The sequence below is a fragment of the Solanum stenotomum genome, chromosome 3 (assembly GCF_019186545.1).
Source record: "Solanum stenotomum isolate F172 chromosome 3, ASM1918654v1, whole genome shotgun sequence".
In the NCBI taxonomy this organism is placed as follows: Eukaryota; Viridiplantae; Streptophyta; class Magnoliopsida; order Solanales; family Solanaceae; genus Solanum; species Solanum stenotomum.
The window spans coordinates 7,064,609-7,092,383 of record NC_064284.1 but is presented as its reverse complement, the minus strand read 5'-3'; the positions used below and the strand labels follow the sequence as shown (position 1 = coordinate 7,092,383).

The 27,775-nt window shown below is 31.8% G+C and overlaps 3 protein-coding genes across 3 annotated transcripts; 1 reads left to right on the top strand and 2 right to left on the bottom strand.

Annotated features, from left to right (window-relative positions):
- Positions 1 to 312: 312 nt before the first annotated feature.
- Positions 313 to 4,229, bottom strand: LOC125859955 (probable LRR receptor-like serine/threonine-protein kinase At1g74360). The gene is made up of 2 exons (XM_049539810.1): positions 3,819 to 4,229; positions 313 to 3,715 (listed from the first exon to the last, which is right to left on the bottom strand). The coding sequence occupies exons 1-2, from the start codon at positions 3,886 to 3,888 to the stop codon at positions 504 to 506; spliced, it is 3,282 nt and encodes a 1,093-aa protein (XP_049395767.1). The 5' UTR covers positions 3,889 to 4,229; the 3' UTR covers positions 313 to 503.
- Positions 4,230 to 15,304: 11,075 nt separating this feature from the next.
- On the bottom strand, positions 15,305 to 17,476 carry LOC125860369 (putative WEB family protein At4g17210). The gene is made up of 2 exons (XM_049540309.1): positions 17,366 to 17,476; positions 15,305 to 16,778 (listed from the first exon to the last, which is right to left on the bottom strand). Exons 1-2 carry the CDS (start codon positions 17,474 to 17,476, stop codon positions 15,324 to 15,326), a joined length of 1,566 nt encoding a protein of 521 aa, XP_049396266.1. The 3' UTR covers positions 15,305 to 15,323.
- A 3,884-nt stretch (positions 17,477 to 21,360) lies between these two features.
- On the top strand, positions 21,361 to 26,886 carry LOC125859395 (carbamoyl-phosphate synthase small chain, chloroplastic-like). Its single transcript, XM_049539138.1, has 11 exons — positions 21,361 to 21,519; positions 21,863 to 22,097; positions 22,696 to 22,828; positions 23,663 to 23,751; positions 23,835 to 23,895; positions 24,252 to 24,319; positions 24,420 to 24,548; positions 24,860 to 24,969; positions 25,058 to 25,405; positions 26,094 to 26,259; positions 26,539 to 26,886. The coding sequence occupies exons 2-11, from the start codon at positions 21,956 to 21,958 to the stop codon at positions 26,586 to 26,588; spliced, it is 1,296 nt and encodes a 431-aa protein (XP_049395095.1). The 5' UTR covers positions 21,361 to 21,519; positions 21,863 to 21,955; the 3' UTR covers positions 26,589 to 26,886.
- The last annotated feature ends 889 nt before the right edge of the window (positions 26,887 to 27,775 follow it).

The window sequence follows — 27,775 nt, the reverse complement described above, 5'->3', positions numbered from 1 at the left end:
AAGTGCTCATTTTTATCTCTTTTAGTCATCCACTATAAAAAAAAATGGCAATTACAAGACCTGATTATGAATTTATGATGATGATCATCATAATCATGCACTAATCCATAACATAACTTTGTTTTACATTTGCCTTATAGGTGGGTTGGTGGGTCTCCTTCACTTGCTTTTACTTGGATTAACATTTCATTTCCTCTTAAGTGCAATTTAAACTATAAAACAAGGTCCAAGTTACCACATCAGACTTGATATGTAGAGTTACTTGTCATAAATAATATGATAAAACGTAAGAATTCCTTACGATGCACAAAACATAAACTCTAATTAAGCAAAATGAAAAGTTAAATTCACATTTCAACTCTTATGATCCTAACAAACAAGAGTGCCTGAACAAAGAATCTAAAAAGAACTGTTTACAAGAAGAATGTAATGTGTGTATGTTACAAATGTGAAGAAAAAAAAAACTATTGACACTTTGCTGTGTAATTTGAAACAAAAATTGATCAAAATGAAGGAGAAGTGCTACGACTGGATCCTGATCTTTGGCTGCGCGAAATCGCGATTAACAAATCCAATACTTCCTTCATGTTAGGCCTAGCATGAGGACTATCAGCAATGCACCTTATTCCTATTCTAAGCAACTCACACAATTCCTCTGCTCCCTCTGCTAGGCCTGATACCAAAAGAGAAACTGGTATTATGGCTCTGGTGAATCCTTGCCTTCCGTCTCCCATCACACGTCTCGCCCATTCAACTAGACATTCCTCGCCTCCATCTACAGCGCGTCTCCCTGTGGCTAACTCCATTGCCAGCACTCCATAACTGTAGACATCGCCTTTTGTTGTGGCCTGCCACGTCTGTCCATATTCTGGTGCAACGTACCCAACTGTACCAGCAACCATTGTGCTAACATGACTATCTCCAGCATCCATAACCCTAGCTAGGCCAAAATCTGTGACTCTTGCCCTTCCATCTTTGTCTAGCAGCACGTTGCTAGCCTTGACATCTCTGTGGACGATACAAGGGTAACACTCGTGGTGTAAGAAGACTAAAGCACGTGCAACATCAATTGCCACGTTGAGTCGTTTCTTCCATGTGAATTTGGTTCTATCTGTGATGATCTCATCTAAGCTTCCACCTCCCATGTATTCATAGACTAACAATTTCTCTGATCCATTAAGGCACCAACCGTAAAGTGTTACAAGATTCGGATGCCAACCAAAGTCATTTCCACTTAGTACTTCCATTTCAGCTCTAAACTCTCTTTCCCCTTCAATTCCCTCTCTTTGTAGCTTTTTCACCGCCACTTGCCTTCCATCAGGCAAGACTCCGCGATAAACTGTCCCAAATCCTCCCTTCCCTATAATTCTGTCATTCGAGAATCTGCCTGTGGCCTTCAATATGTCAGAATGTGTGAAGCTTGTTTTGTCCAAGCGGATAACCTTAACATCATTAGACAACCATGGTGAGGATGCACCTGAACTCGATGCAAGATAGTGTCGGCCCTTTGAATCCTCCAGTAGGTATCCTGGTGTATCTATCGGAGATTTTAGAACGAGGCAGATAACAAGTGTCATAAGTCCACAAACTAGCAAAGCCAGTAGCAAAGCAATGATTACCAAAACTGTACCAACCTTTGTAGGCCTTTTGAAACTTCCACCCTTGTTTATAGTATTATTCCTAGTGTTATCAATGAAAGGTGGAAGGTGCAGCAATGGAACGCCAAGGTATGATGACTTCTCGAATGTGGCTAATTGCCCAATTTCTGGTATAGTACCATAGATGTACGCGTTGTAAGAGATATTGAACTTGCTTAGATCAGTCAAGTTACTAAAACTAGCTGGGAACAGACCAGAGAAATTGTTGCTGGACAGATCAAGATTCAGTAAGCACTTAATGTTGCCAATCTGGCTTGGAATCACACCAGATATTCTGTTTTGTGAAATATTAAGGACTACTAGCTGCATTTTTCCAATCTCTGAAGGGAGCGTGCCAGCGAATTCATTTACACCCAAATGAAGCATACTGAAATTCTGCATGCTGCCAATTTCAGGAGGGATCCCACCAGAAAATTTGTTCATACTAAGTTGAAGATAGCCTGATATCTGATTCGAACGAACATTACTACCAGGTTCACACACTGGAAATAAACCATACCCTTTGAGCAATTTATCCCATAGGCTTCTACAATTCTTCCTGGTAAGGAGAGGATATACAAAGCTAAATGGAGGATAATCAGCTGGTATCCATCTCTTCATAGCAAAGCATTCCCCCGAGCCAGCAGTCACCTTATCCTTAGCCCTATTCGACAAGAAAGTAGGCATAGGATTTGAGCCAATTCTTGCTAACTGAGGTGGAATTGGACCTGAAAGCTGATTGTTTGCAAGATTCAACCACAATAAGCTACTGCAGTTTCCCAACTCGGGTGGGATTCCACCGGTCAGTGAATTGTTAGCAAGCATCAACCACAAAAGTGAGCTTAGCTTCCCTAAACTTGGTGGTATTTCGCCAGTTAACTTATTAGATGAAAGATCAAGGGCCTGAAGTGTCGGAATATCCCCGTATACTGATGGTATACTTCCATTAAAGTGGTTATATGCAAGAATCAGAAACTTCAAGCCTTTCATCTTGGAAAGTTCAACTGGCAATGGACCGGAGAATTGGTTATCGCTCAAGTCCAATCGAGAAAGGTTCACTAAGTTGGGAATTCCAGAGGTAACTATACCTCCAGTATAAGAATTACCATGCAACAGAAGAAACTTTACCTGTGTAAATTGCCTGAAAATTTCTTGTATTTCTCCTCTGAAGTTGTTTCTACTAAGATCAAGAAACACTAAGTTACTTAAACTTAATAGACTCTCTGGAATATCCCTTGAAAAATTGTTGCTTCCCAAGTAAAGTGCTTGAAGACTCATAACTGATCCAATTTCCTCAGGAATTGGCCCTGAAAAGTTATTTCCAGACAAATTCAAGTCCTCCAAGTTCTTACAATTCGATATCTCTTTAGGCACTCCTCCAACGAATCCATTTTCTGATAAATCCAACACCTGCAAAGTGCAGTTTGGAGTGAAAAACGACGAAGACAGAGAGCCATTACACTTGTTTTTAGATACCGAAAACTCCTTAAGCTTATCAAAACCAAGTGACAATCCTCCAGTCAAGTTATTGTAGCTCAAATCAAGATATCTAAGATTCCAGCACTGATCAAAAGTACTTCCAATCTCACCAGTAAAATTGTTATTCGAAATGTTTGCAACCACCAAATTATCACAAATTCCAGGGAAAGTTAAACTGATCTCACCATGAATCCTGTTCATGGTCAAATCAAGAACTTGCAAATTGTTCAAACCAGTCAAATTAAGCTCCCCATCAATAATATTATGCGATAAATTCAAGAATCTCAGGTTTTTACATTGGCCTAAGTCTGCAGGAATAGACCCTCCAATTGTATTCATAGACAAATCAATATATGTCAACTCTGTCATAGCTGAGAAGTTGTAAAACATATTTCCAGCCAAACTATCACCAGAGAGATCAATTCGAGTAACACGATCAACTCCACCATCACAAAAAACCCCACGCCAATTACACGGAGACGAATCAGAAGCATTCCATTCTGTATGCCTGTATCCCTTATTAACCGGATTTTGATGTTCAAGAAAATCCTTGTAACTCAATAACACTTGCTTGTCACTCTCCAGGGTATCTCCACGAACTATAAATAAAAATCAAAACTTTAGTATTACAAATCAGCTAAAAACCTCTCTGAATTCTGAGTACAGTCTTGAAAATTCGAAAAAAAAAAAACTCAGACTTACCAGTAGTGATTAGAAGCAAGAAGTGGAATAATACAACAGGAAGAAGAATATCAGATTCCTCTTCTGACATAACTCAATCTTGAATCTTGATTTCTTCCAGTACTATTTGTTCTATTTTTTATTTTTTTCTGTTGTGTGACAGATGAGTTGTTGTTGTTATAGAAATTTGTGCAAAACAAGAAAGAAATGGTATTTTACTATGTTTAAGAAAAGGGGTTTTGGTAGTTCAGAAACAATATCTCTGTGCAAGGAATAAACATGGGAAAATGGAGTTGAATTTCAGAAAGGGAGGGCCTGCAAAATGGACCAAACCAAACTTTTTAATACAAAAATGCACGTACGCAAGAATAATTTAATACTATAGGTTATATGTAGTAGTACTAGTTTTTGTTTTTGTTTATTAAAATTTTGAAAAAGGGTTTGTTTTGTTGTGTGTGTTTTGTAGTTAAAGTACCAGAGCTTTTTTGGAAATAAAAAGCCGCCCAAATTGACCATTTGAAGAGAGAAAAAAAGGGGTGATAGAGTTCATATTTTTTGTGGTAACTTGGAATGGTATTTTTGTTAATGAAAGATTTATTAAATTAATGTCAAGTTAAAGATTCATTCTCCAAATTAATCAGGTTCATTCCCTCGAATTAATATATTTATTTTCTGAAATAAAAGTAAGTCAAAAACTCCTTTCGAATTAAAAGATACTTTGTGTTGAAATTTCTCTTATAGGTAATTAGTGCAACATGTGTTTAGAAGTGATTGTGCTTAACCTTAGGATGCAATGAACTACAATGATTTGTATTTATGTCAGATCGGAATCACTTTCAATACAGTGACTTGTTGCAATATAATATTTACGATTATTTGTTTTCCAATTTTAATTTTTATGCAGTATCAATTTTTTTTTCTAAAACTTAATTATATTTTCTAGAACTTAAATGACCCCCACCCCAACCCAAACACTATTTCTTCACAATTTCAGTTGAGTCAAACTTCCGCAAGAGGCGGCTGGCGCGTTGACCTTCCGTATGAAGAAATAATTGTTTTGTGTACGGCGCGTGGTCTTAAATCTTAATCGTGTGTTCCTGACATTCTCTGCTACAATTTTATTGCTATAAGTAGTGTATCGAATTTGCTAAAAATAGTGTATTTTCAATATTTGTAAGTTGTATCATCTCTTTTTTTTCCTCATTATTTTTGTAATACTCTGAGTATATAAATTTCATTGGTTTTGATTAATTTAAATTTATGTCGATATGGTGGAGGAATCGTGTGCATTTCATTGTATTTGTTACCTTCTTAGTTCTTCGTTTTTAGTATTGCCAAAAAAAGGGGTTAAACGTAAGTCTTTCCTTGTGTGAACAATATTTAAAAGGAGAAAAAACTATGAGGCTATAATTTTGTGATACGCGAAGAAATTCGTGATCACCCATATGAGTTTTGGTGGATTTTTGAAATTCCTCTATTTTAATCTTAGAAATGGTTCGTGTAAAGGATAAATTTAAATTAATTGAACTTTAATACGAATATTGAATGAGGAAAAAAAAGGAAATTTGTGATCCACATTGTATTAAATGGTATCTAACATTAAATTGTCAAGGTTCACATCTAATCAGATCGTACTAAAACAAGTTAAGCCGATCTTTTTGAACAATGTAAAGTGTGCATGTGGAGTTATAGTAATATTGATTTTTCTGCTTGAAATATTTACAAGTGAGCTGTCACTTTTTAATGTGTTTCACATCTTTAAATTTCACATTTAAAAATTAAAAAAAAAACTAAATTTTGCACTGGTAATTTTGAAAAACCATATACTTGCCATTATTTTTTTGGGGGGAGGGAGGACCCTACCATTTTGAAATTGGGAAAAAACACTACTTATCTGGTATTAATTTATGTGACACTTTTTTTTTAGTCGTTCTAAAAAGAATAACAAATTTATATATTTTGGTAATAATTTAATTTTGAAATGTTCATTTCACTCTTAATGAGATGAATTATAGTTATATAAAAACCAATGACCAATTTTAGACCATAAGTTTCAAAGCTTTTTATTAATTTCGTGTCAGATTAAATAATATCACATGAATTAAAACACATGGAATAATATATATTAGTAACACTCACAAGTATATGAAGCATTCCCTATCCAAAAATAATCTTTAAAGGAAATTAATTAATGACAATAACTTTAATATTACCATTAACTGTATATATCCTTTAACACTTTTTATTAATATACATACTTATTGTTATTAAAAATTATTTTTATCAGAGTGAATTGCCATAAAGGCGAGAGAAGAGAGTATATATATGTTTGATAAGAAAGCCATTTGTTTGTTGGTGTAATTTTCAAACAAAAACATTGAGAGAAAAAAGAAAAGACAAAATTTATAGAACTCATACAAAGCAAATGTTTGACTGTCTCCTCTACATTGACAAAGTTATGATTAATGATATCAATGGTTATTGCGTTAAATATTTAAAAGTCACATATGGGTTTTCGCATGATAATCTCTACGTCTAGTAAAGTTTTCATTCTTAAATTAAATTAAGGTCTCCATTTTAAGTTTTAGAAATAAAAAAACTTTTAGTAGAGAAGCGTTTAATTAAGAAATTTTTTTTGCTCACGTTTGGTCATAAAAATTTGAAAAATTCTAAAATTTTCAAGAATTTGTGAAAAACAACAAAAAGTATTTTTCACATAACAAAAACTTTTATTTTCTTCAAATTTTACTATGAATATGATCAAATACCCACTTTATTTTCTCCTTAGTTGATTATGTGCAACATAGATCTCATTTAAATAATTAGATTAATTAGCCACCAGCTTTCCCAAGATACATTAAACTAAAAAAAATAAAAGGAAGGAAGTTAACTCAAGACTCAAGAGTTACAATGTTCAATTATTTTTTATTTTTATAGTGAGAAACAAGAATAAAATGGTTCAACAAAACGTTATAAATAATTGATAATTATTAAACTCAGCATGCATATGTATGAGCTGACTTAATCTTTTTAAAAATTTAAATGTATTTAAACAATTAGTTGTTTTTTCCTTGATGGATACACATGGACAAATGAAAATTGGTCAAAGGAAAGATATGTTTCTTTGAATAGTAGTTAGGGTTGTTAAAAAAATTTCTTCACAAAAATATTTGTTTAAGTAAATAAAAGATTAGTTTAAGATGGATCTACATCATTTTCACTAAGCTAACTTAATTTTGGAAATTAGAGACAAAATTAGTAGACAAAGACATGTCACTAGTGGATCTAGCTTCAAGTTTATCCGTATTGTCTTAACCATATTATCCTCCAAATTAAGTTTCAAAGTATGACTGTTAAACCAAATAATATATACTATAAATTATTTTAGTTAATTAATAGAAAAATCCATGCGTGAATTGATATAAAATAATTTCCACAGTTAATTATGAACTTACATTGATTGTGATGAATGAGCTTGACTTAATTAATATAAAAAAACAAAAAAAAAACTAATCAAATGATAATGTAAAGATTTTCAAAGCATACCGGCCCTAAGTATATTTAAGTGGTTATCTTTGTTCTTTTTCACTTGTAATTAAGTATTAATACTAAAATGTACTCATCTAAGTGGGGTTTATTGTGGGATGGTCGTGTCCCCTTCACTTTTAACGGTCATAAGTTTCGGGGCTTGAGTCCTTTGGCATAGGAAAAGAAAATTGTTTGGAGTGTTACCCCATAAATAAGACCTACAATGTACGAATTTAAATTTAATCAAACCTCAATATAGATATTGAATACCGGATAGAAAATACAAACAAACAAATAAAGACATGCATTTTTTTTCTCTTTATTTCCATCTTATACTATGTTATCCTCTTGGCATGCTTCAATAAATTAATTATGTTTAATTATTTAAGATATGTTGCATGTTTAGGTCTTATAAGATAATTTTGCAACAAATCTATCACAATTACTGGTTAGATCTGAAATTACGTTAGATTTTGAAGATCTTGTCATTAAAACAATAGCATGAAACGCAACTTAATTAGTTATTAAATAATTAAACCTACAAAATCGTATAGTAATTAACTAATTATGATTGGCTTGCCGTTCTGCTGACTTGTACTTTTTCCATGATTTTGTTCTAATTAAACGATTATGTAAACTAAGGTCCCGTTTGACCCTAAGAATACTAGGGGAAAATTTGGAAAAAACTTGGAAAGTGATGTTTGATGGTATAACTTGGTAAATATATTTATCAAGTATCCTAGGTTCCCGAATACTAGAAAAACTAGTATTTGGGCCAAGTTCAAATATTTGAGAATTTTAAAAAATTCAAAAAAATTACCCCAAACCTTATATTTTATAAAAAATATCCATTATTTATTAATTCCAACTAATATTTATTACTATCTCCTCCAGAAAAGTTTGAGTTATAATTTGATAGAAAAGATTGAGAAAAAGAAACAATTTGTGTTTAATGAGTTATAAATATAACTGAATCACTGACAAGTTTGAGTATGCAATATAATTAATGTATTGTATTGTCTATATTGTTACTGTTGATTGTCATCAATTATACTATAAGGTTATTTTTTAACAGAACATATTCATTATAAAATGATACTAATATAAATTTATGAGTATTTTAAATAATTTTTAGAACTTATGGGTATAAATCATATTTTTTAAAATAGTCAAAAAAATTGAGAAATATTTGGGGCCAAACACATGGTGAAACTTCACTCAAATATGATTTGCCAAGAATATTTGAGAACTTGAGGTCAAACGTTAGTTAAATCTCCCACATATTCATTATAAAATGATACTAATATAAATTTATGGGTATTTTTAATAATTTTTAGAACTTATGGGTATAAAATCATATTTTTTAAAATAGTAAAAAAAAATTGAGAAATATTTGGGGCCAAACACATGGTGAAACTTCACTCAAATATGATTTGCCAAGAATATTTGAGAACTTGAGGTCAAACGTTAGTTAAATCTCCACAATTTTCACCTAATTCCAAATGAGTTAATGACAAAATCACAAGGACGGACCATAATTAATTAATGGGTAATGCTAAATGGCCAGAAAATTTGGTCAAAAATTTAAAAAGTGTATAATATTTTTTTTATTTTAAAATAAACTAATCTTTTTTCCATTTTTTAATTAAAAGGTATTAAAGTTAAAAAGGTAAAAATGTTCAAAAAAAGTAAAATAACATAGGTAAAATACCATTCTGACCAAATTTTATGGCCAAAAGGATTTTTCCTTAATTAAGACCTTAATCAAGTTTTTTTTTTTGTTAATTAATTTGTTGGAAATCCAGACTTTATCAATGTGTACAACTTGTTACACACAAAAGATATATTCAAAATCACGTGTGAACGAATAGAATATCCATCCATCATTATAATGCATTTAAAACATAGAAAATTATGAGGGGTGGGGTGGGGGGAACAAAAATGTCTTAGTTTCTCTCTCTTTTGAAAATCGATGTTGAACTTTCTTGGTGAAAATTTTGTCACGCATATTGATCCGATTAAGAAAAACATGTATAGTGAATAACACAAGATATACGTGTGTTGTACCAAAAATAAAATTCATTCAAATACGTTCTTTGAATATTTTGAATGTTCTAGAATTCCCTTTGTTTTATTTTGTGTGTCCTAGTCCTAGTTATTATTAGTTTTTAGAAATCAAAAGATGCTTTCTTTGATCATGATTATTTTTTGAAAATATTTTTGAATTATTAATCATGTAGATTTCAAATATAAAAATTTTATTTAAAAAAGTTTAAAGATTATATATTCAAATTCATATAAAAATAAGTTAGTTTGGCCTTATACTCTGAATCAAATTTAGATAAATTGAAATGGAGATCGGAGAGAATAATAATTTTTAGCAAAATAAAAATTGAATTCTGTTCTTCAAAATCCACTCTCCAGTAGTTGGATTGCCTTTATTTCACGTTTAAATTTAAAAATTAAAGACATATAGATTTCTTTTGTGGATGGAAGAAGTTTGAGATTTAAAAAAAAAAAATTTAAAGGTTGGTATTCATTTAATATGTTAGAGATTTTAAGATAGGTGGGTGTAGTAAACGAAAATAAATTATGAATAAATTTTATTAGAATAATTTCATACAATATCTGACCTTTTATAATATCTCCTTTTCACATGAACTATTGGTCCATATATATAAGAAAATATGTACTTTGTAATGTTGTAGATATAGTCGACTGATGAATACTCTTTTATTTTTAATTAGAGATTTTATTTTTTTGTTTGAATATGAAGTCGCGCTTGTGTAGAGATTATTGTACTTTTAAAGTGAGGTTTTTTTTATGTGAATTTGGATTAATTGAACCTCAAAGTGAGTATCAAATATGTAAAAGAAAACCAAAAAAAAGGGAAATTAAAGAGAGAAGGTGCATGGAATATATACATATAATATGAAATTGGAAGTTGGATTTCCTTTTATTCTTTTTCCTAAAATGTAATTCATGATGTCAAAGTTCCAACTTCCAATTTCATGATGCTCAAAAAAATCCAAAAGTCTTGAGTGGACATCAAGGAACAATCCAAAAGCTGATTTAATAAAATAATAAAATAAAAAGAAAAAAAAAGTGAAAAGGAGAAGCATATTGTTTGCCTTGTTCTTCTTCTTTTTGATGCTCCATTACCAATAAATAAATAAAAATAAAGACTTTATTAATTAATTACTTCTAGGTTATATTATGGGCCATTACTTGAAAATATTATTTTTAGACTATCAAAGCATGTTGTTAATTGGATTAGTTTATAATGAGTTCATTAGAACCGCTGAATTTAGAATTTGTTGTTTTTTTCCCTCCTTTTTAAAGCTTTTTATTATTGGAGACTTGGAGTTGTGCTCGTATAAAATAAGTTGGAATCAAGAGAAAAACTATATCAAGTGAATCTACGTAAAGGTAAAATATTATGGATTTTGGATTTAGAACAATGATTTTGAGTCCTAATAATTGGATTCTAAATTTAATATTCTATCGATTTCATATTAGTTTTTTACATTATTAAAAATAGTTACTCCAAATTACTACATTTCTTATTTATGAATTCTTTTGAAGCATGTAAAGAAAAAGTAGATAACTAATATGAGATGGAGATAATATATATTTAATGAATTTGTCAATTTTAATATACCGTCTTAGTTAAAATTATTAAATTCAACTGAACTCATAGTCGAAATTCGAATGAGTGAAATTTTTGGAATGGTGGGGTTGAATTTGACGTAAATAGCCTATCTTAAGGGGGAAAAGGTATTCCCATTTTGGCTTGTGGGGACAATTATATATTTATATATATGCCTTTCCCACTCTAGGCAAAAGGAAAAATATACACGGCTAATTTGGTGATAAATAAAGATAGTTTTGAAATAAAAAATTTAGTTACTACTCTACTATTTTATTCCTTCTTTGAAATTAATTTGTATCGAGATAAGTCATTCTTATTAGAGTAGGGGCGTTCACGGGTTGGTTTGGATCGGTTATTGGTTAAAACCAAAACCAAACCAAACTTAATCAGTTTTTAAATTATCAAAACCAAACCAAACCAAATATAATATACATTTATCGGTTTGGTGGTTATCGGTTTCGGCTTGGTTTGGTTCGGTTATTCGGTTATTAACCATACACAAAAATAAAAGAAACAATTCATTCAAAATGTGAAAAAAGTGACAACAATCCATTCAAAACGAAAAATAGTTAGAATGACTTAAATTATTATTGAACTTTCGATCACTAAATTTACTATCAATTAAGCTTTAAAATTCACTACATTAGCCTAGAAGGAAGAGACAATAACATTTTCAGTAGAATTGTCATAGACACTCATATACATGAAATCAATAAGATAAATGCTTCATCTTAGGCATTTTTGTTTTCAATAAGTAAATTATAAAGAAATTTTAATGAAAATATGTATAAGATCTTTAAAATTGTTTATAAAAACAATTTATTAAGTATGTATATAATTCATCGGTTTGGTTCGGTTATTTCTTCGGTTATTTTTGAATAAAATCATAACCAAACCAAATACTATCGGTTTTCAAAAATCTAAAACCAAACCAAACCAAACCCAAATAAAATCGGTTTTATTTTATCGGTTTGGTTCGATTTTTCAATTTGGATCGGTTTTTATCCAAACTGTGAACACCCCTATATTAGAGTATGGATTATTAGTACTAAGATTAATTATTTTGGAATAATTAAGGCAATGAAAATAATAAAAATATCCTTAAGGTCCTCAAATTATTTTCTTTATTAAAATAAAGTGGAAGATATTTCAATTTGCAATGTAACATCTTTTTTAAAATTAAAATCACACTAGGCATGTTATTTTAATACAACAAATCAAATCGTCAATAAGAAATAACATCAGAATAACTAATTCTAATAGTACAACTAATCCTCAAACCATACAACCCCTAGGAAATATAACTATAGCATGATTTCTTTTACAGCATCATACATTTAAAAGACTATTGTAGGTAAAGGTGAATTTTTTAATTGAAATTTATAATTTTCTATAACAATCTCGAATTAGTATACCATCATAATAATTGAGTTCATAATTAAATATTTATTATAAATATTCAATAATAAAATTAATACATATACAATATGTGATATAAACAAAAGTTATTCATTTCGACTTCTCATAAATCCACATATCGTACACTGGATCCACCCTTAATTGTAAGTTATTCTATGTACTAACATTAATTTATTATCTTAAGAAATGAGAAGTAATCTTTATAGTTTTAACTCAAACCTTATATAAAATATATTTAAAATCCGGTAAACAAAAATGGTAGTGATCCATGACTTATAAAGTAAAATCATATAAGGGTTATATTTGTCAAAAAAAGATGTCCTAAGGTCAAAAAACACACAGAGTGTATAATGGAGAAAAATTGTTCAAAGAACTAAAAGAGTGCTTGTGTTCAACAAGATTACATCTACCATTTTCACATTGACCTTTGACCATTTCTACTTTTAAACCAGTGCTTGCCCCCCAAGACTCTTCGAGATCTTTGATTGGTGGGATAAAGAATCATAAGTAGTTATCTCGATTTCTGGGTAATTCATTAAACATATACTAAAAACAATATCGTTGAAAATGTGGATGAAATTTTGTTTGTAGACAAACCTCATATTTGGGTTCATATGTACATTGATCCTATCGAAGAACCTACTCTAGAGCAACTACTCCACGAGTAAGTGGATAGGAAAGATCTCCAAAGATTCTTATCTCATTCCATTCCACTTGATTGGCGAGTCTATATTCTGTACGACTTTCCATTTTTGAGGCTATGTATGGCAAAATAAAAAGGAAATTGATGATTGATTTGAGGTTCGATGAAACATACTATTAGGGTTATATACACAGATAATTTGATTTAATTGGTGAGAAAAGAAAAGAAAAATACTAATATTTTCATATAAAAAATTAGGATTTTTCACTATTTCCGTGCGAATTTGTTTCCCACTGTACATGTTCCTACTGAGCTCATTAGGTGAGGGTAAAACCATATTATATATCACAAAATTTTAATGATTTACTATGGAGAAAATCTTTATTTCTAATAGCGAAAGGGTCGCAAGATTCTTTTAAGCAATTTTTCCATTTTTTTAATAATTGCAGAAATTTAGAGAGATCCGAAAATTTGCAAATGCATATGCGAAGGACGTAGCCTTTTGGGCTGCGATCCCTCAGGCCAACCTTTTGGGCTCAGCCCAAGTTGTTGGCCCAATAAGATCTATTGCATACTCGTCTATATCGCATCTAACGTCCTAATCTTAGGCCTCGTTTGGACATCATTTGAAATCGTAATTTAAAATAAGTGAATTGACAAATTGATTTGAAGTTGGAATTTTATTTAGACATGCAAATTTGATTTCTTAAATTGTATTTTTCCTCATAGACATGAAAACCACACAGATTTTAAAAATTATTAAAATTTCCTCAATTCTTACACAATCTTACCAATGAGCAAATCAATTCAATGAACAAATTATAGTTTATAAATAATATACCGGAATATCCTCAAACACCACATATCTCCATGTTCCTTTTATAAATAAATATTTATAATGATAAACTTTCAAATATACAAAAATTTATAAAAAATCATGTGTCAACAATAGTAGTAACTAATTGTTCTTTTATATAATTCTTTCATATGGTACAAATAATCTCTTGANGTGAATTGAAACCAGATTGATTTGAAGTTGGAAGAAAAAATTAGATGGATGTCTTTTAAAAAATAATTACGAATATTAGCGATATTTTTTATTTATTACCATTTTTAGCAATACATAACAATACTATGTTAAATATGCAATATGTATTAAAAGTGAATTATGTATGATATATATGTATTATAATTATTTTTTTAAATATATTATGCTTTTTTTGGTAAGAGGTTGACACATTGTATTATAAGTGTATTAAAATCCGTGATAAATGTATTATCCATCAATAAAACTTGTATTATATGTGAATAATAAATTGTTCTTAGTAATTTGTATTATAAATGTATTAAAAGTGATCAAGTGAAAAAGAAATGTTATTGCTATAAATGGTAAATATTTTTTTATTATAGTATATTTATGTAAGTTTCCCATTTTATTTGGACATGCAAATTTGATTTCTTAAATTGTATTTTTCCTCATAGACATGAAAACCATACAGAATTTGAAAACTATTAAAATATCCTCAATTCTTACACAATCTTACCAATGAGCAAATCAGTTCAATGAACAAATTATAGTTTATAAATAAGATATCGGTATATCCTCAGACATCACATATCTCCATGTTTCTTTTATAAATAAATATTTATGATTTTAAACTTTCAAATATACAAAATTTTATAAAAATTCACATGTCAACAATAGTAGTAACTAATTGTTCTTTTATATATTTTCATATGGTACAAACAATCTCTTGACACAGAGCATAACTCCTCCTTTTGTAAAATTTAAAATTATGGTCCTTCTTAAAATAATTTGTTCAAGGATTGTTTTTCCCCTCAATCCCTCATATAATTCTTCCCAGTTATATAACTTTTTCTCCATACAATTAATATAACATTCCCAATATACATAGCATGTTTAAATACTTATATCTATTTTAAACCAAAAACAAGTAACAAGAGAATGGGATATAGAAGTAACAAGATCAATAAAATCACATTGTACTACCATTTTTCATACTAGCAAAATTATACATTACATAAAACCTTTTTTTTTGCACTAAAGTGGCTTCAGTAGCCTTAGAGGAGTCCGTTTATTCCCTCCGTTTGAGCTTTCAAAGATATACCGATGTCAGTTTTCTTTCTTCTGTCTTTACGCGAGGCAATTATGATTGGTACTGAAGAGGAAGGCGTCACTTATGTACTACTATCGTCCATACGATGATTGTGGATATCATTGATATTCCTATAAAAGGAAAGTTATGCAATAGATTTGGTGAAACTAGAACTTCATCTTGAGAACCTTACCAAGAGGTTGTAGTGTTTTCGGAGAAGTATCAGATTTGTATTCAGTGATTTCTCTGGAAATGGACTCCTCTCTAAGTGCTGCTAATGCAGCCTTTTTTCTCTCTTTATGTTCCTTCCACCTCTTTATCTGATTTTCAAGTGCTGATTTACCCTTTTCAGCTGCCTCAGCTCTGCTTATCGCCTGTTCAGCTCTCGTCCTCAACTCGTTAATTTTCACAGTTGATGTTTTTAGTTCTTTCTTCAGTACTTGAATTTCATTTGGTTCATCATGTAACTGATCATACTCCTCCTTTGGTATTGTCATATATGCCTTAGCCTCTACTTTTCCCTCTTCTGATGCCTTACCGGTTTCTTTCAATCTCCTGTTTTCATTTTTAGCCTCTAAGGCCAGCTGCTGTAACGCGAGATGTAAAGCTGATTTCTCACTCTTGGCTACTGAATCAGTAACCTCTGATGCTGAAATTTTCGACTTCCCTTTGTGAAGTTCGGATTTTAGGAATGCGATCTCAACTTGTGCTTCTGATTCCTTTTCTCTAGTCTCAATCATTTCCTTTTTAATCTGATCCAGCTCAATGTTAATTGTTCCGAAGTCTGCATTGGCACGAGTAGACTCTTCGTTGGCTTTGTTCAGTTCCCCTTTTAATTGCCTGAGTTCTGATTCCAATAGACTGATATAACCGGACTGATCCCAATTTTTTCTCTCTTGCAATTCGAGAGCTTCATTTAACTTTTTCATCTCACTAGCACCGGCATCTGAAGGTACTTTCTCAGAAGAAGCGCGAAGCTCATTCAATTCTTGAAGTTCTGCTTTCATTGAATCAATAAGTGCAAATTTGTCCAATAGCTCATTCTCTAAATCCTGCATCATTTCCAATTGATGTCTCATAAACACAACTTCTTCTTTAGCATTTGCTGCTTCTAATTCCAAAAGCGCAGCGCTTTCTTCTACCTTAGTAGCAGTCATTCTCAAGTGTGCAACAGTCTCATTCAGCTTTGACACATCCCGCGATAGCTCATCAGTCTTTAACTTTTCGGTGCTCAAAGAATTTTCCATCACTTCTACTTGTGACAAGGCTTCAAGCTTAGCATCTCTTGCTGCCTCTAGTTCTCTTTGTGTGTCCCTCAACTCATCAGTGGCATGTGAGAGTTGTTCTCGTATCATTACAGACTCCAAAAATCGGTCATCCATCTCCTGAATTCTCAACTCAAGCTCATGGACATGAACCCTTAATCCTCTACATTCGATCATGTAAATCTCCTTCTCTAGTTCAGAGCTCATTAGCAAAGTGCATAGCTCATCAACTGTATTTTCGTGATGGTCTAGCTTAAGAAGTGCTTGCTTGTGTGCAGAATCCTTCGCCTCAAGTTGAACTTTGAGGTTTGCCAAGTATTTCAACGCACTTTCTGTATCATTTTCTTTCTCCACCTCCTGTTAATTCAAAGAAAAACAAGAACGAATAATTAGCTTCAAGTACATCCAATCAGGCATTGTAAATTGGCTATTAAGATTATCAATTTGTTAAAAGAACATAGTATCTCACATATATCAGTTAAACACATCTAGATTTGGAAAAATTAACTCAAAACTTCTCATTTTGAGAAATTTTTATAACCACGCGCAAGCTGGCCTGGAAACATGGTTATAAGAAAAAAAAAAAGAGACATGCTTAAATGCAGAAGTTTCAAAAGTTATATAACCACACGCAAATGTTATGACATGTTTAATATATAAGTTCCAAAAATCTTCATTTTGTTCTTATACGCCATATCAATTCAAGCTATATTACATAAATTAGAGCGAAGAGAGTAGCACTTTATATACTTTAATTCTAGTCTTACAACAACAAAAGCTACGCTTCTGTCTCAAACATATCTTGAGGGAACAACAAATAAACTTGATCGAAAAACTAATCAACTCAAGCCAATCTATATTTTACTATGATATTTCATCAACATCGTTATAGTAAGCACAAAAGTTAGTAAATTTCGTGAAGCAAGTTTGGCCAATTGGCTTACATTGATACATGAAGTGGATCTATATTTCTTCTTGTGATCACATGATTTCTCTCCGAACAATGAAAGTGCAGCGTGGACTGATTCAATTGATTTCGTATCGATCTCTCCCATTACAACCTTTTTTTCTGGATCTCCACTAAGAAAATGAACTTGATTAAAAATTGAGAAAGATGAAGAAGAAATTACCTGGTGAGATCGAAGCAATAAGATTGAGAATTTGATTTGATTTATAAACATGGAAGAATTAAAGAATCGGAAAATCCGATAATATCTGTCGCTGCAGAAGGAAGAATACAACAGAGGAGCATTGTTGATAGAGAAAAAACAAAAACAGAACAACTTTGTTCTATGTTTAGCTATAAATTGTTATTCGGCCGTTTTGAACTTTTGTTTGCGCGCGCACCTTGTTTGTTTACCCTTTTATTTTAGGGCAAAGGGTAAAAAATGCCCATTAACTTTGGTTTATTGTTTGACTTTACCCTTGCCGTTAAAATGAAGTTAATTTCACCAAATTTTATCCCTCATTAGACGGAATTTCCAAAATTGACTCAAATTGACCCGAATTTAAAAAAAAAACCTATTCCCTATTTTAACCCAATGACCCGACCCCATTTAGAATAACCCGGTTAACCCTATTTTACCCATTCTCCCAAATTTCCTTTACCCATTTTCTCTTTGAATAGATAATCTCTTTTTCTCCCAAATTTTCCATTGTACTTCCTGAATCTCTCTTTCGTTCACCTCTGATTTTTCTTCTTAGAAAATGTCACAAAATAGTTGTGTCAGCTTTGAGCTCGCACAACAAAGTCATTAATGGCGATTAGGAGCCACAACTCCGACTATCAGAGCACGCCGCCAACCCCCTTCCCATCTTCCCTTTTTATGGGTTTTCTTTATATTGTTTGTTAGTCGTTCCAGTCAGCATTGATGACCTCCAACACCTTCATCACCGGAAAACAACAACCAACAATCAGACTTAACAACCCCCATCTCATTCCTATCTCCGGCAAAACTGTGAGCTTCAAGATCCGATGAATCGGAGTTTCGTTCTAAACCAACATTGCTGCTTCTCTTCTCCTTTCCCTGTTATCTCCAACAAGGAGCTTCAAGCTCTCAGACATTGCTTCTGCTAGATGTCAACTCTGGTGAAGCGGGAAATCCCCGGTCACCATTTAACTTCGGATCGGATCAGATTCGTAATTTTTCCTGCATTAGGCTTTATTTTTTCGATAAAATTCACATCCTCTGGCTTATTTGTTGAGCTTTTGAACAATTTATTTCATTTTTGGGCATTAATTTACCATTTTACACTGATTTTTTGAGATTAGGACTCCAACAATATCATTGTTGTGCTTTGTTTGGTGTTTGTTTTTTAAACTATTTTTACTTCTTAATTCTCTATAGTTAGCTATATGATTTTTTATTTTTGTTTTGATCGAATAATTTGTGGCAATTTACAATATTTATATACTCCCTCCGTCCCATTTTATGTGGCAACATTTCCTTTTTGGTCAGTCNTGTACCTTAGCAACATATAAGTAAGGTACCAAGTCGATGCATATGCTTGGACAAAAATGGAGATGGATGAAAAAATTAGGTCAATGGGTGAAGAAGAAGGGTTTCTTTTTTCTTTTTTAAGTTTATTATTTTACTCTTTTAATTTAAATATTTTTAAAATTTAAATATGATGTTCACTTGTCTTAATAGGCGTGTGATCTCACTCTCTTGCCAACTCAACCATATTAATGCCACATAAGCATAGTCAATGGTCAGAGGGGTTTGATATATTGTATTTTATTTAGTGTAAGGGTTCAGTTGGTAAAGTGTTAAGTAAAAGGGTCCATAATACAAACTGATACAAGTACAGGAGTCTACCAGACCATTTTGCCTTATTTACCCAATTCAGTGTTGTTGAGTAAGAAATATGAAACGTCAAACTAATTTCTAATATTATTAGATTACTTAAAAAAGTAATTACAACTATATTCATAATAAGTGGTAGTCTACCTATCCATGACATTTTACTTGATAGTTGATATTGTTTGACTTGAGACAAAATTTAATGAGAAAAAGGGAAATATTTTTGAGACTTATGCTCCAAAACAAATTTAAGGAAAGATGGTTTGACTCGAAATTATCAGTTAATTTCAAATTTGAAAGTGATCATTTGGTAAATTTTCATACCAGGTTCAATTCAATTAAGTTTGTAGCGTCTACCAATTTGTTCATATGTCCTAGATTTTGTTTTCTAATTCGAAAACATGTTTGCCTCTCTTCGATTTTCTTATCTATTTTCTATAGGAAACTTTTTTTTGTCCCGCAATTTAATATAGATGGATATATACTCGCTTTATATGTCTCGTTTAAGGTTATTTTGCCATTTAATTTGAAAATACTTGAACTTGAACTATCTTGTTATTTTTAATCTTCATTTTTGCCTGAAAGCGGAGGAATGTCTTATTATTTTTTTAGGAATGTCTCATTAGTTTAATTGTTCTAATAATAAAAATACTAAACATTCTTTAATAAACATACTAAAAAAGAAAATGTGCCTCATAAATTGAGACATGAAAAAAACAGAACCAGAACCCTCCTCCAGTTTCTCCAGTTTGCCTCTTGATTACTGACACGTGGCCTTAACTTTATCGGATGGTCAAACATATTTTTATTAATTAATCTTTCACAAATTTTCTTACACTTTTCTCTTATCTCTATGAATTCATTAGAGAGGAGCCGGCTCCCGGAAAGACACGGAAAGTATTAGGAGACACCATATGATTTAGGACTCCAATTTCAAGTCTTGATTTTCAAATTTGCGTTTGTTTATGAAATATGCACAAAATTTCAATTTCAAATCATGAGTTTAAATTTCAAATTCTTCATAAAGTAGAATTTCGAATTCCCAATTGTTATTATAATTTTTTTAAAATGTAAAAATTGACTCATAACTTTATATTTTGCAAAAAAAAATAACGTATACTCAACGTGAAGTGATTGTGTGTATTAAGGATTTTATTAAAGAATAAATAATTACTACTATTGTTTACTTGTTGATCTTTGTAAAATTATGAATATTTTAATCTTTGTAATAACATGTAATCACAAATATTTATTTATAAATTAATGAAATATGGAGAAATTTGATTTATTAGTAAAATGGTATAGAGTTTGAATTAATATTTTTCACAAATTGTTATGTTTTATGAGAAAAAAACTTATAAAATTAAAAGTAAAATTACATATTCAAATAAAAATTCAACTTCAAATCACTGAATTTGAATTTATATCCAAACGGGCCTAATGCAAGTCCTTCTATAACAGTTCTTAACTTATATGTAGAAATTAATATGTAACACTTGGATATGTATTTTTGAAAATAAATAAAATTATTTGGTATACTAATTAAAAGACGACTTAATATAGTAGAATTATTTATAACATTGTCGTCATTTATAAATTAAAATTCAGATTATAGAATTTTGTAGCTTTAAAACTCATTATCTATATGAATTATCTTTATTGTTTTCGTATGGTACGAAATAAATTTCAGAAATTGTATTTAGAACAAAGTTATATGACTTACCTTTATTATTTTCGTATGATACAAAATGAATCTCAAAAATCTAGACTTAATGAATCTATTTGGAACAAAATTATTTTGATATTTAGTGGCGAAAGTTTTTGAAAATTATTTTTATATTATTTTTTTTATTTCCTTTTCATCATAAAGTTTCTTCATCAAACCGAAAGTCCTCATTTACAATACCATACGGACAGGACATGGCGGAGGACAGAGGGAGGATCGAGCTTAGAAGGGAAGAAGTTCAATAGAAAATATATATAATGGAAAATAATGCCAGGTCGATCAGAGAAATTTTCTACTAGTTATAATATATATAGTTATTTATCACGTTAGATTAGTTTTTTTACAAAAGGTGTAATTATTTTATAAATATAATGTGCTAGTATATGTTATTACTAATAATAAAAAAAGGAAATATTTTGAAAACCCAGTTGAGAATAGGACCTCGGCCCAACCCAATTTTTATGTAATGGGCCGAAATTGAGCCCTTTCTGTCCTTCAAAAGTTTTCTTCCCCAAACCTTCACCTGTCGCCGAAAAAGTTCCATTTGCCGGATTTTCTGGGCGGAATTGTAAGTTATACTTTCCTTTATGTTAATCAATGGTTTTTTAATTATCTGATAGTAATGTTCCTGTTGATTTGCTTGAAATTGTTAAGTTGTACTAATTTGTAATAATAATCTGAAAACGATTTGTAGTAAATCCATTTTTTTTTTGTCTTTTGAAGAATTTTTTTTGAAGTAAGTTTAGTAAGCTATGAATGATTATATATATTTGTTTTAAAAATTTCAGTTAATAATAATCTATTGAGTACGTAGTAATGAAGTAAATTGCGATTCAGAATTCATAAACTAAAAATTCTGGTTCCATCTATGTTTATGTGTATACATAATGTATGTATTGTTTGATGAATAGGTCCAACCCGAATAAAGCCCAAATTATCACTAGGGCTGAGTTTCATCATAATTGAGGGAGAAAGAAGAATTGTTTAGTTACAGAAGCTAAGTTATGGATTGTGCTGCGAGGACTCACAGTGTTGTGTCCACTGCCACAATGACCAGTGCCCTTTTTTCGAAAAACTCTGTACATTCCAGAGTTTTCACTGTTAAATGCTCTTCGAAGAACCTCTCGTTGGATGGTGCATCTTCTGGTTGGTCTTTCTTTTCCATCTTTGTGTCCCTGAATTCATTTGCATTTTCTTGTTGTTTTCTCAGCTATTAAAAAGTGCTATGCTTTGTTCAGCGTTTTTCACCCTTTCTCTTTAGGTTGTTGGATTATTGTCCATTATTTGTTATTTCTGGTGATATCTCAACTCTGTAAGTGTAGCGTTTGGTTGCACCAGTTCATCTCCTATAATATAATACTCCTAGTAGTTAACATAAAAAAAACTCAATGTTTTTGAAAAGTCAGCATCATTGGTCCAAAATCACCCCCAATTAGATTTTTTTTATTAGATTCTTCATCCATATGGCTTCCTGCTACCAAAGTGACGAAACTTTGCTGAAATATATATAATAGAAGATGGTGCAGTTCAATCAGTATAAAAATAAATCCAAGGAGGTTGACTGGAAAAAATGACTTTCTTTTCCTTTTTGACTTCTTTTGCTTATAGATACCGGTAGTTTTCAGGTCATACACAAATAATATGAGCTCAAGGACCTTTTATTCTCCTTATTTTAGATTTATTTGAAATTAATAGCGTCTATTAGAACTCTAAATGATTATATATTTTCCTGGATGAGCTACAGGTCTGGTTGAAAGACCTTGGAAGGTAGCAGATGCTAGACTTGTTCTTGAGGATGGTTCAATTTGGAAGGCAAAATCATTTGGTGCTCGTGGAACCCAAGTTGGAGAAGTGGTTTTTAATACCTCTTTAACTGGGTATAACACAATTATTTTTCCTTGCTAATTTTATGACTATATATCTTCTTAAAGGACAAGTTAAGTACTAAATTATCTTAGCTTTCGGTCTTGTCCAATTTAGGTGGCTGTCAGAGTATTCATAATGAACTAGTATAGAACTACTATAGGCTTGTGAAGAATCATTCTGCACACATTTTGAAATTTTCTTAAGCTGTGATTCCATGAAATCTATTTTTATAAGGTTATTGACAATCACTTCAGCTCAATAAATAAATTATTCTGTAACTGTATTTCTTGCTTGCTGTTGAAGATCATTTCTTTCCCTTCGATCTGTGTAGCCTCCGTACAGACCAAATTCTAGTGGAGCTTTGAGCTGGGACATCTGCGCTCCTCCACTTCTCATGCTCGAACTGTCTCAACCTCACCTCCCTCATCTTGACCACCATGGAGGCCACTCCAACCTTGTATCGAATATCTGATCTACCTCCTGTCTCTTTGGAGAAATTCTTTTTAAGGATATATTTGCTAAATTTAGAGGAATATAAATTTTGAATCTAACACCACAAAGTTGAGTCGTTTTGGAAAATGAAAGAAATCTCTAAATGCCTGTGAAAAGGGAAATAATGTAGAAAGGACGGAAAGTTGACATTGTAAATCCCAACCATATATTATCTCCGCTACCTATAATTTGGATGCTTGATATATCTCATAGAGTTATTCAGAGAATGCAGGAAAAAGTGAATTTATTTCCTCTCTGCTTTCATCTCTTTCTACTTGCCACTGTTTTTTTTACCTTTTCAGATTCTCTTGAGTGTCTTTTTTATGAGATATTTCTATTTCCTGATATTACAGGTACCAGGAGATAATTACAGATCCTAGTTATGCGGGCCAGTTTGTCTTAATGACTAACCCTCACATCGGGAATACTGGGATCAATTTTGGTGCGTTTAGTAATTTTGTTTCATGACTAATTGTTATTTTTGTTTGAATAATCTTTGACTGTTTTGAAAATTTATCTGGGCAGACGATGAAGAATCGATGCAGTGCTTTCTTGCAGGATTAGTCATTAGAAGTTTAAGTATCAGGTTTGGTCGCTGTGCCCTGCTTTTCAGATCAGTCTTCAAACAGTATGGTGTTTATAGTTTAACCTAGGGGTGGGAAAATTAACCATGACCCCATTTATTAGCTTAGCTTTTCAGCCCATCAAAAGACTTGGCTGATAAAGAAGAAATATAGTTTTATTAGGTACTAAAAGCTTACAGAAGAGAAAACAAAAGAAATTAAAACTTAGTAAGAATTGGGCGAGTTGGGTCTTGACCTTCTTTCTTTTGGGCAAGTCAACAACCCACCCATTTAGTAACTCAACCATTTTGATCCGCCCAAATTCAGCCTAACCTGCTCATTTACACCCCTGGATTAACCTGTTGTATATTTTTCTCAGCACCTCAAATTGGAGATGCACAGAGACACTTGGTGACTATTTGGCTGAAAGGAACATCATGGGTATATGTAAGTCCTATGTGTGTCCTAAACAATGCCACTTGTCATTTCCATTTCAAACTGGGGAATTCAAATTCTCTGATATATTAACCACTTTACCATGCAACAGATGATGTTGACACACGAGCAATTACACGAAGATTAAGAGAAGACGGAAGCCTCATAGGAGTCTTGAGCACAGAAAATTCAAAAAGTGACGAAGAACTTCTTGAAATGTCCCGTACATGGGACATTGTGGGTAAGTTACTGGCCGTTTGTCCATGAGAATTATTTACTTTTTTCGGAATAATTTTTTGCTCTATTTCAAACTCAGTGCTCATTTATAAAATTTTCAAATCCAAGTTGGAGTTGGATTCCAAATTTTGAGAAGTATTCCAAACCTGTTTTTCAACTCCATCTTCATAAATTCCAAATAATGTGCTATCTTCTCTCCTTTGCAAAAAGAATAATCAAACAAAACTCCATCTTCATATATTCCTAATGAAGTGAAATATTTGGAATTTCTGGGAAAATTTAAGAGTTCTATTATTAATGTATTACGTTGTGTAGGTGTGGATCTAATCAGTGGCGTTTCATGCAAATCTCCTTACCAATGGATTGATAGAACAGGCTCAGATTGGGAGTTCAATGATAATGGAAGAAATAATGAAACTTTCAATGTCAGTATTGTTAGAGTTTTTAGATTCCGCAAAGAACATTGTTTCAGTTAGAAAACTAATTACTTTTTGCCCTTTCCGTTGGATGAAGGTTGTTGCATATGATTTTGGAATCAAGCATAATATACTTCGGCGCTTAGCATCCTATGGCTGTAAAATCACTGTTGTTCCTTCAACATGGCCAGCATCTGAAACCCTAAAGATGAAACCTGATGGGGTTCTTTTCAGCAATGGGCCAGGAGATCCCTCTGCAGTTCCTTATGCAGTTGAAGCGGTAAAAGAACTTGTTGGAAAAGTTCCTGTTTTTGGTATATGTATGGGTCACCAGTTGCTTGGTCAAGCATTGGGGGGTAAGACATTCAAAATGAAATTCGGTCACCACGGAGGAAACCATCCAGTTCGAAACCTTCGAAATGGATGTGTTGAGATCAGTGCACAGGTATGTGCAATAGAGAACTTTTGCTTGATTGTTATCATGTTGATTTCCAAATTCAGTTCATCAATGTTTACTTCCCTTTAAGTATTACGGTCGGTGCATAATACTGAGTCTCCTTTCTTAGTTTAAGGGCCTGTTTGTCCATGATTTGAACTCAAGATGATTTCAAGTTGAAATTTTGTTTTTGGACAGACAATTTGGATCTCAAAAGTTTTACTTTTTCTCATAAACATGAAAATCCACAATTTGTGAAGACTATCAAAACTTCCCCAATTCTTACAATCTTACCAAATAAGCAGCAAACCATATTTCAGAAACAAGTATCAGAATATCCTAAGAAACCGCATTAGCAAATCACATATTTTCATGCTCCTATTATGGATAAATGCTTGTGATTATATGCATTACTGTATTTCCTTTACAAACCTGTTTTGAGTTGTTTTACTTGAGCCTGAGTCTCTCTCTGAAACAACCTCTCTCTGCCTCCACAAGGTAGGTGGGGTTAAGGTTTGCGTACACACCTCCTCCCCAGACCCCAAATCAAAGTTTGTACAAACACTGATTTCAAGTGAAAACTCCAAATTGCATGTCCAAGCGCCTACTAAATAGAGCTGTTTTTACTTCAAATGAGTAGCTTGTGTGTTCACTTATAAATGATATTTTTGAACATTTTATAATCTTCCATATGCAGAATCACAACTACGCTGTTGACCCTGAGTCTCTCCCAGATGGTGTAGAGGTGACTCATGTAAATTTGAATGATGGAAGTTGTGCTGGTCTTGCCTCCTCTAAAATGAAGCTGATGTCACTTCAATACCACCCCGAAGCATCTCCAGGGCCTCATGATTCAGATCCTGGTAAACTTATCCTAACTCGATCCTCCTTGTCCTTGTATACAACAAACCTCGGCCAATTTGTCTTTAGCTGTATATTTCTACCATTGCTGTCTACTATTTGTGTAAACGATAAGTACAATCTTGAGAATAATGATGTCACATGGCCAATCAATTCTACAAAAGAAAATTTCTGAAGAACAACTATATTTTGATTAATTTGCTTGTATCTGAGAGCAGCTGCCTGAATAAAGCCATAATTATGCAAAAAATCTCATTGTATCCTTTCGTTTATGTGGGCAGTATTTGGAGAATTCATACAACTTATGAAGCAAGAAAAAGTGAAGGCATAAGTCCATTTCCCAGAGGCTGAAGATGAAATATGTTTGAAGGAACCACATTCCGAAAAGGAGAATGTCGATGAGATTTGCTACATCTGTTGTGTTTCACCTCTTCTTGCCTTAAATCAAGTCAGAGCTTTCTGTCATGCTGCACATCTTCTTTGCAATTACAGTGATGGATATATATATTTTCTAGTCTAAAGACATACTTGGTTTGTGTAATGGTACTCTATGTCTATCTGTGGTCTAGTACTTGTAATAATACACTTTGTTTCTGTCTTAAGCAAATATCATGTTGCTTTCTGCTTAAGGTTTTACTCCTGTGTTTTGAGCAACTACTATGATCTCTCATTTTTCCCTATTTAACTCTTCTAACTTTTCAATACAGAAACTTTGATAATGTACAATGAAAATGTTTTTTCCAAAATCAATCATTTTATTTTCTTTAAAAATCCAAGCATAATGATGGGTTAACTACTAACATGGCCTTGGAAGCAAAGAAACAGAGATGATTTTAAATTATTTGAGTGGGCATCCACCATCACATGACTTTTCAAATAGATGCTAAACACTCCACATGATTGCCTAATTAGATTTAAGGCAAAATCACATGATTGCTATTTGCCACCTAAATAAAGATAAGAACACAATTCATGTACCTACCCCACCCCAAAATAAATAGAAACAATGCTGAATTTTTCAACTTGAATTTTATATTTTTTAATTAACGAATTTATCACTTTTTGCGAGACTTCTAATTTCTTCAATACACAAAATTTTCCTTCCAAATTACAACACCATCTTGTTTTAATTGTTCATTTTTCATCCGGTAAAACCAGTCTTTCAAAGTTGGTCACACAATAACACGGTAAATTAACTAGGAAGGAAAGTTGCATTAACGTACTTTTACATTTAACTCAACTCGTTTAGTTGTTGATAACACTTGACAATAATTGAGAATCCAATTTTACAAATATATTGACATCTAAACACAAGCCTAATTTTCAAAAATTATTTTTCAACTTTTTTTTTCAAACTTTTAAATTTCAAATTTCAAATATTTTTTTTTAAATGTAGCCTCACATTAGAATCGTTCTTTTTTCTGATTGTAGCGCCGTTATTTTTGGTAGTAGTGAGTGATAAGTGGTGATAAAAGATGAGTTGTGTGAACATGACAGCAATGATGCATAAACAAGCAA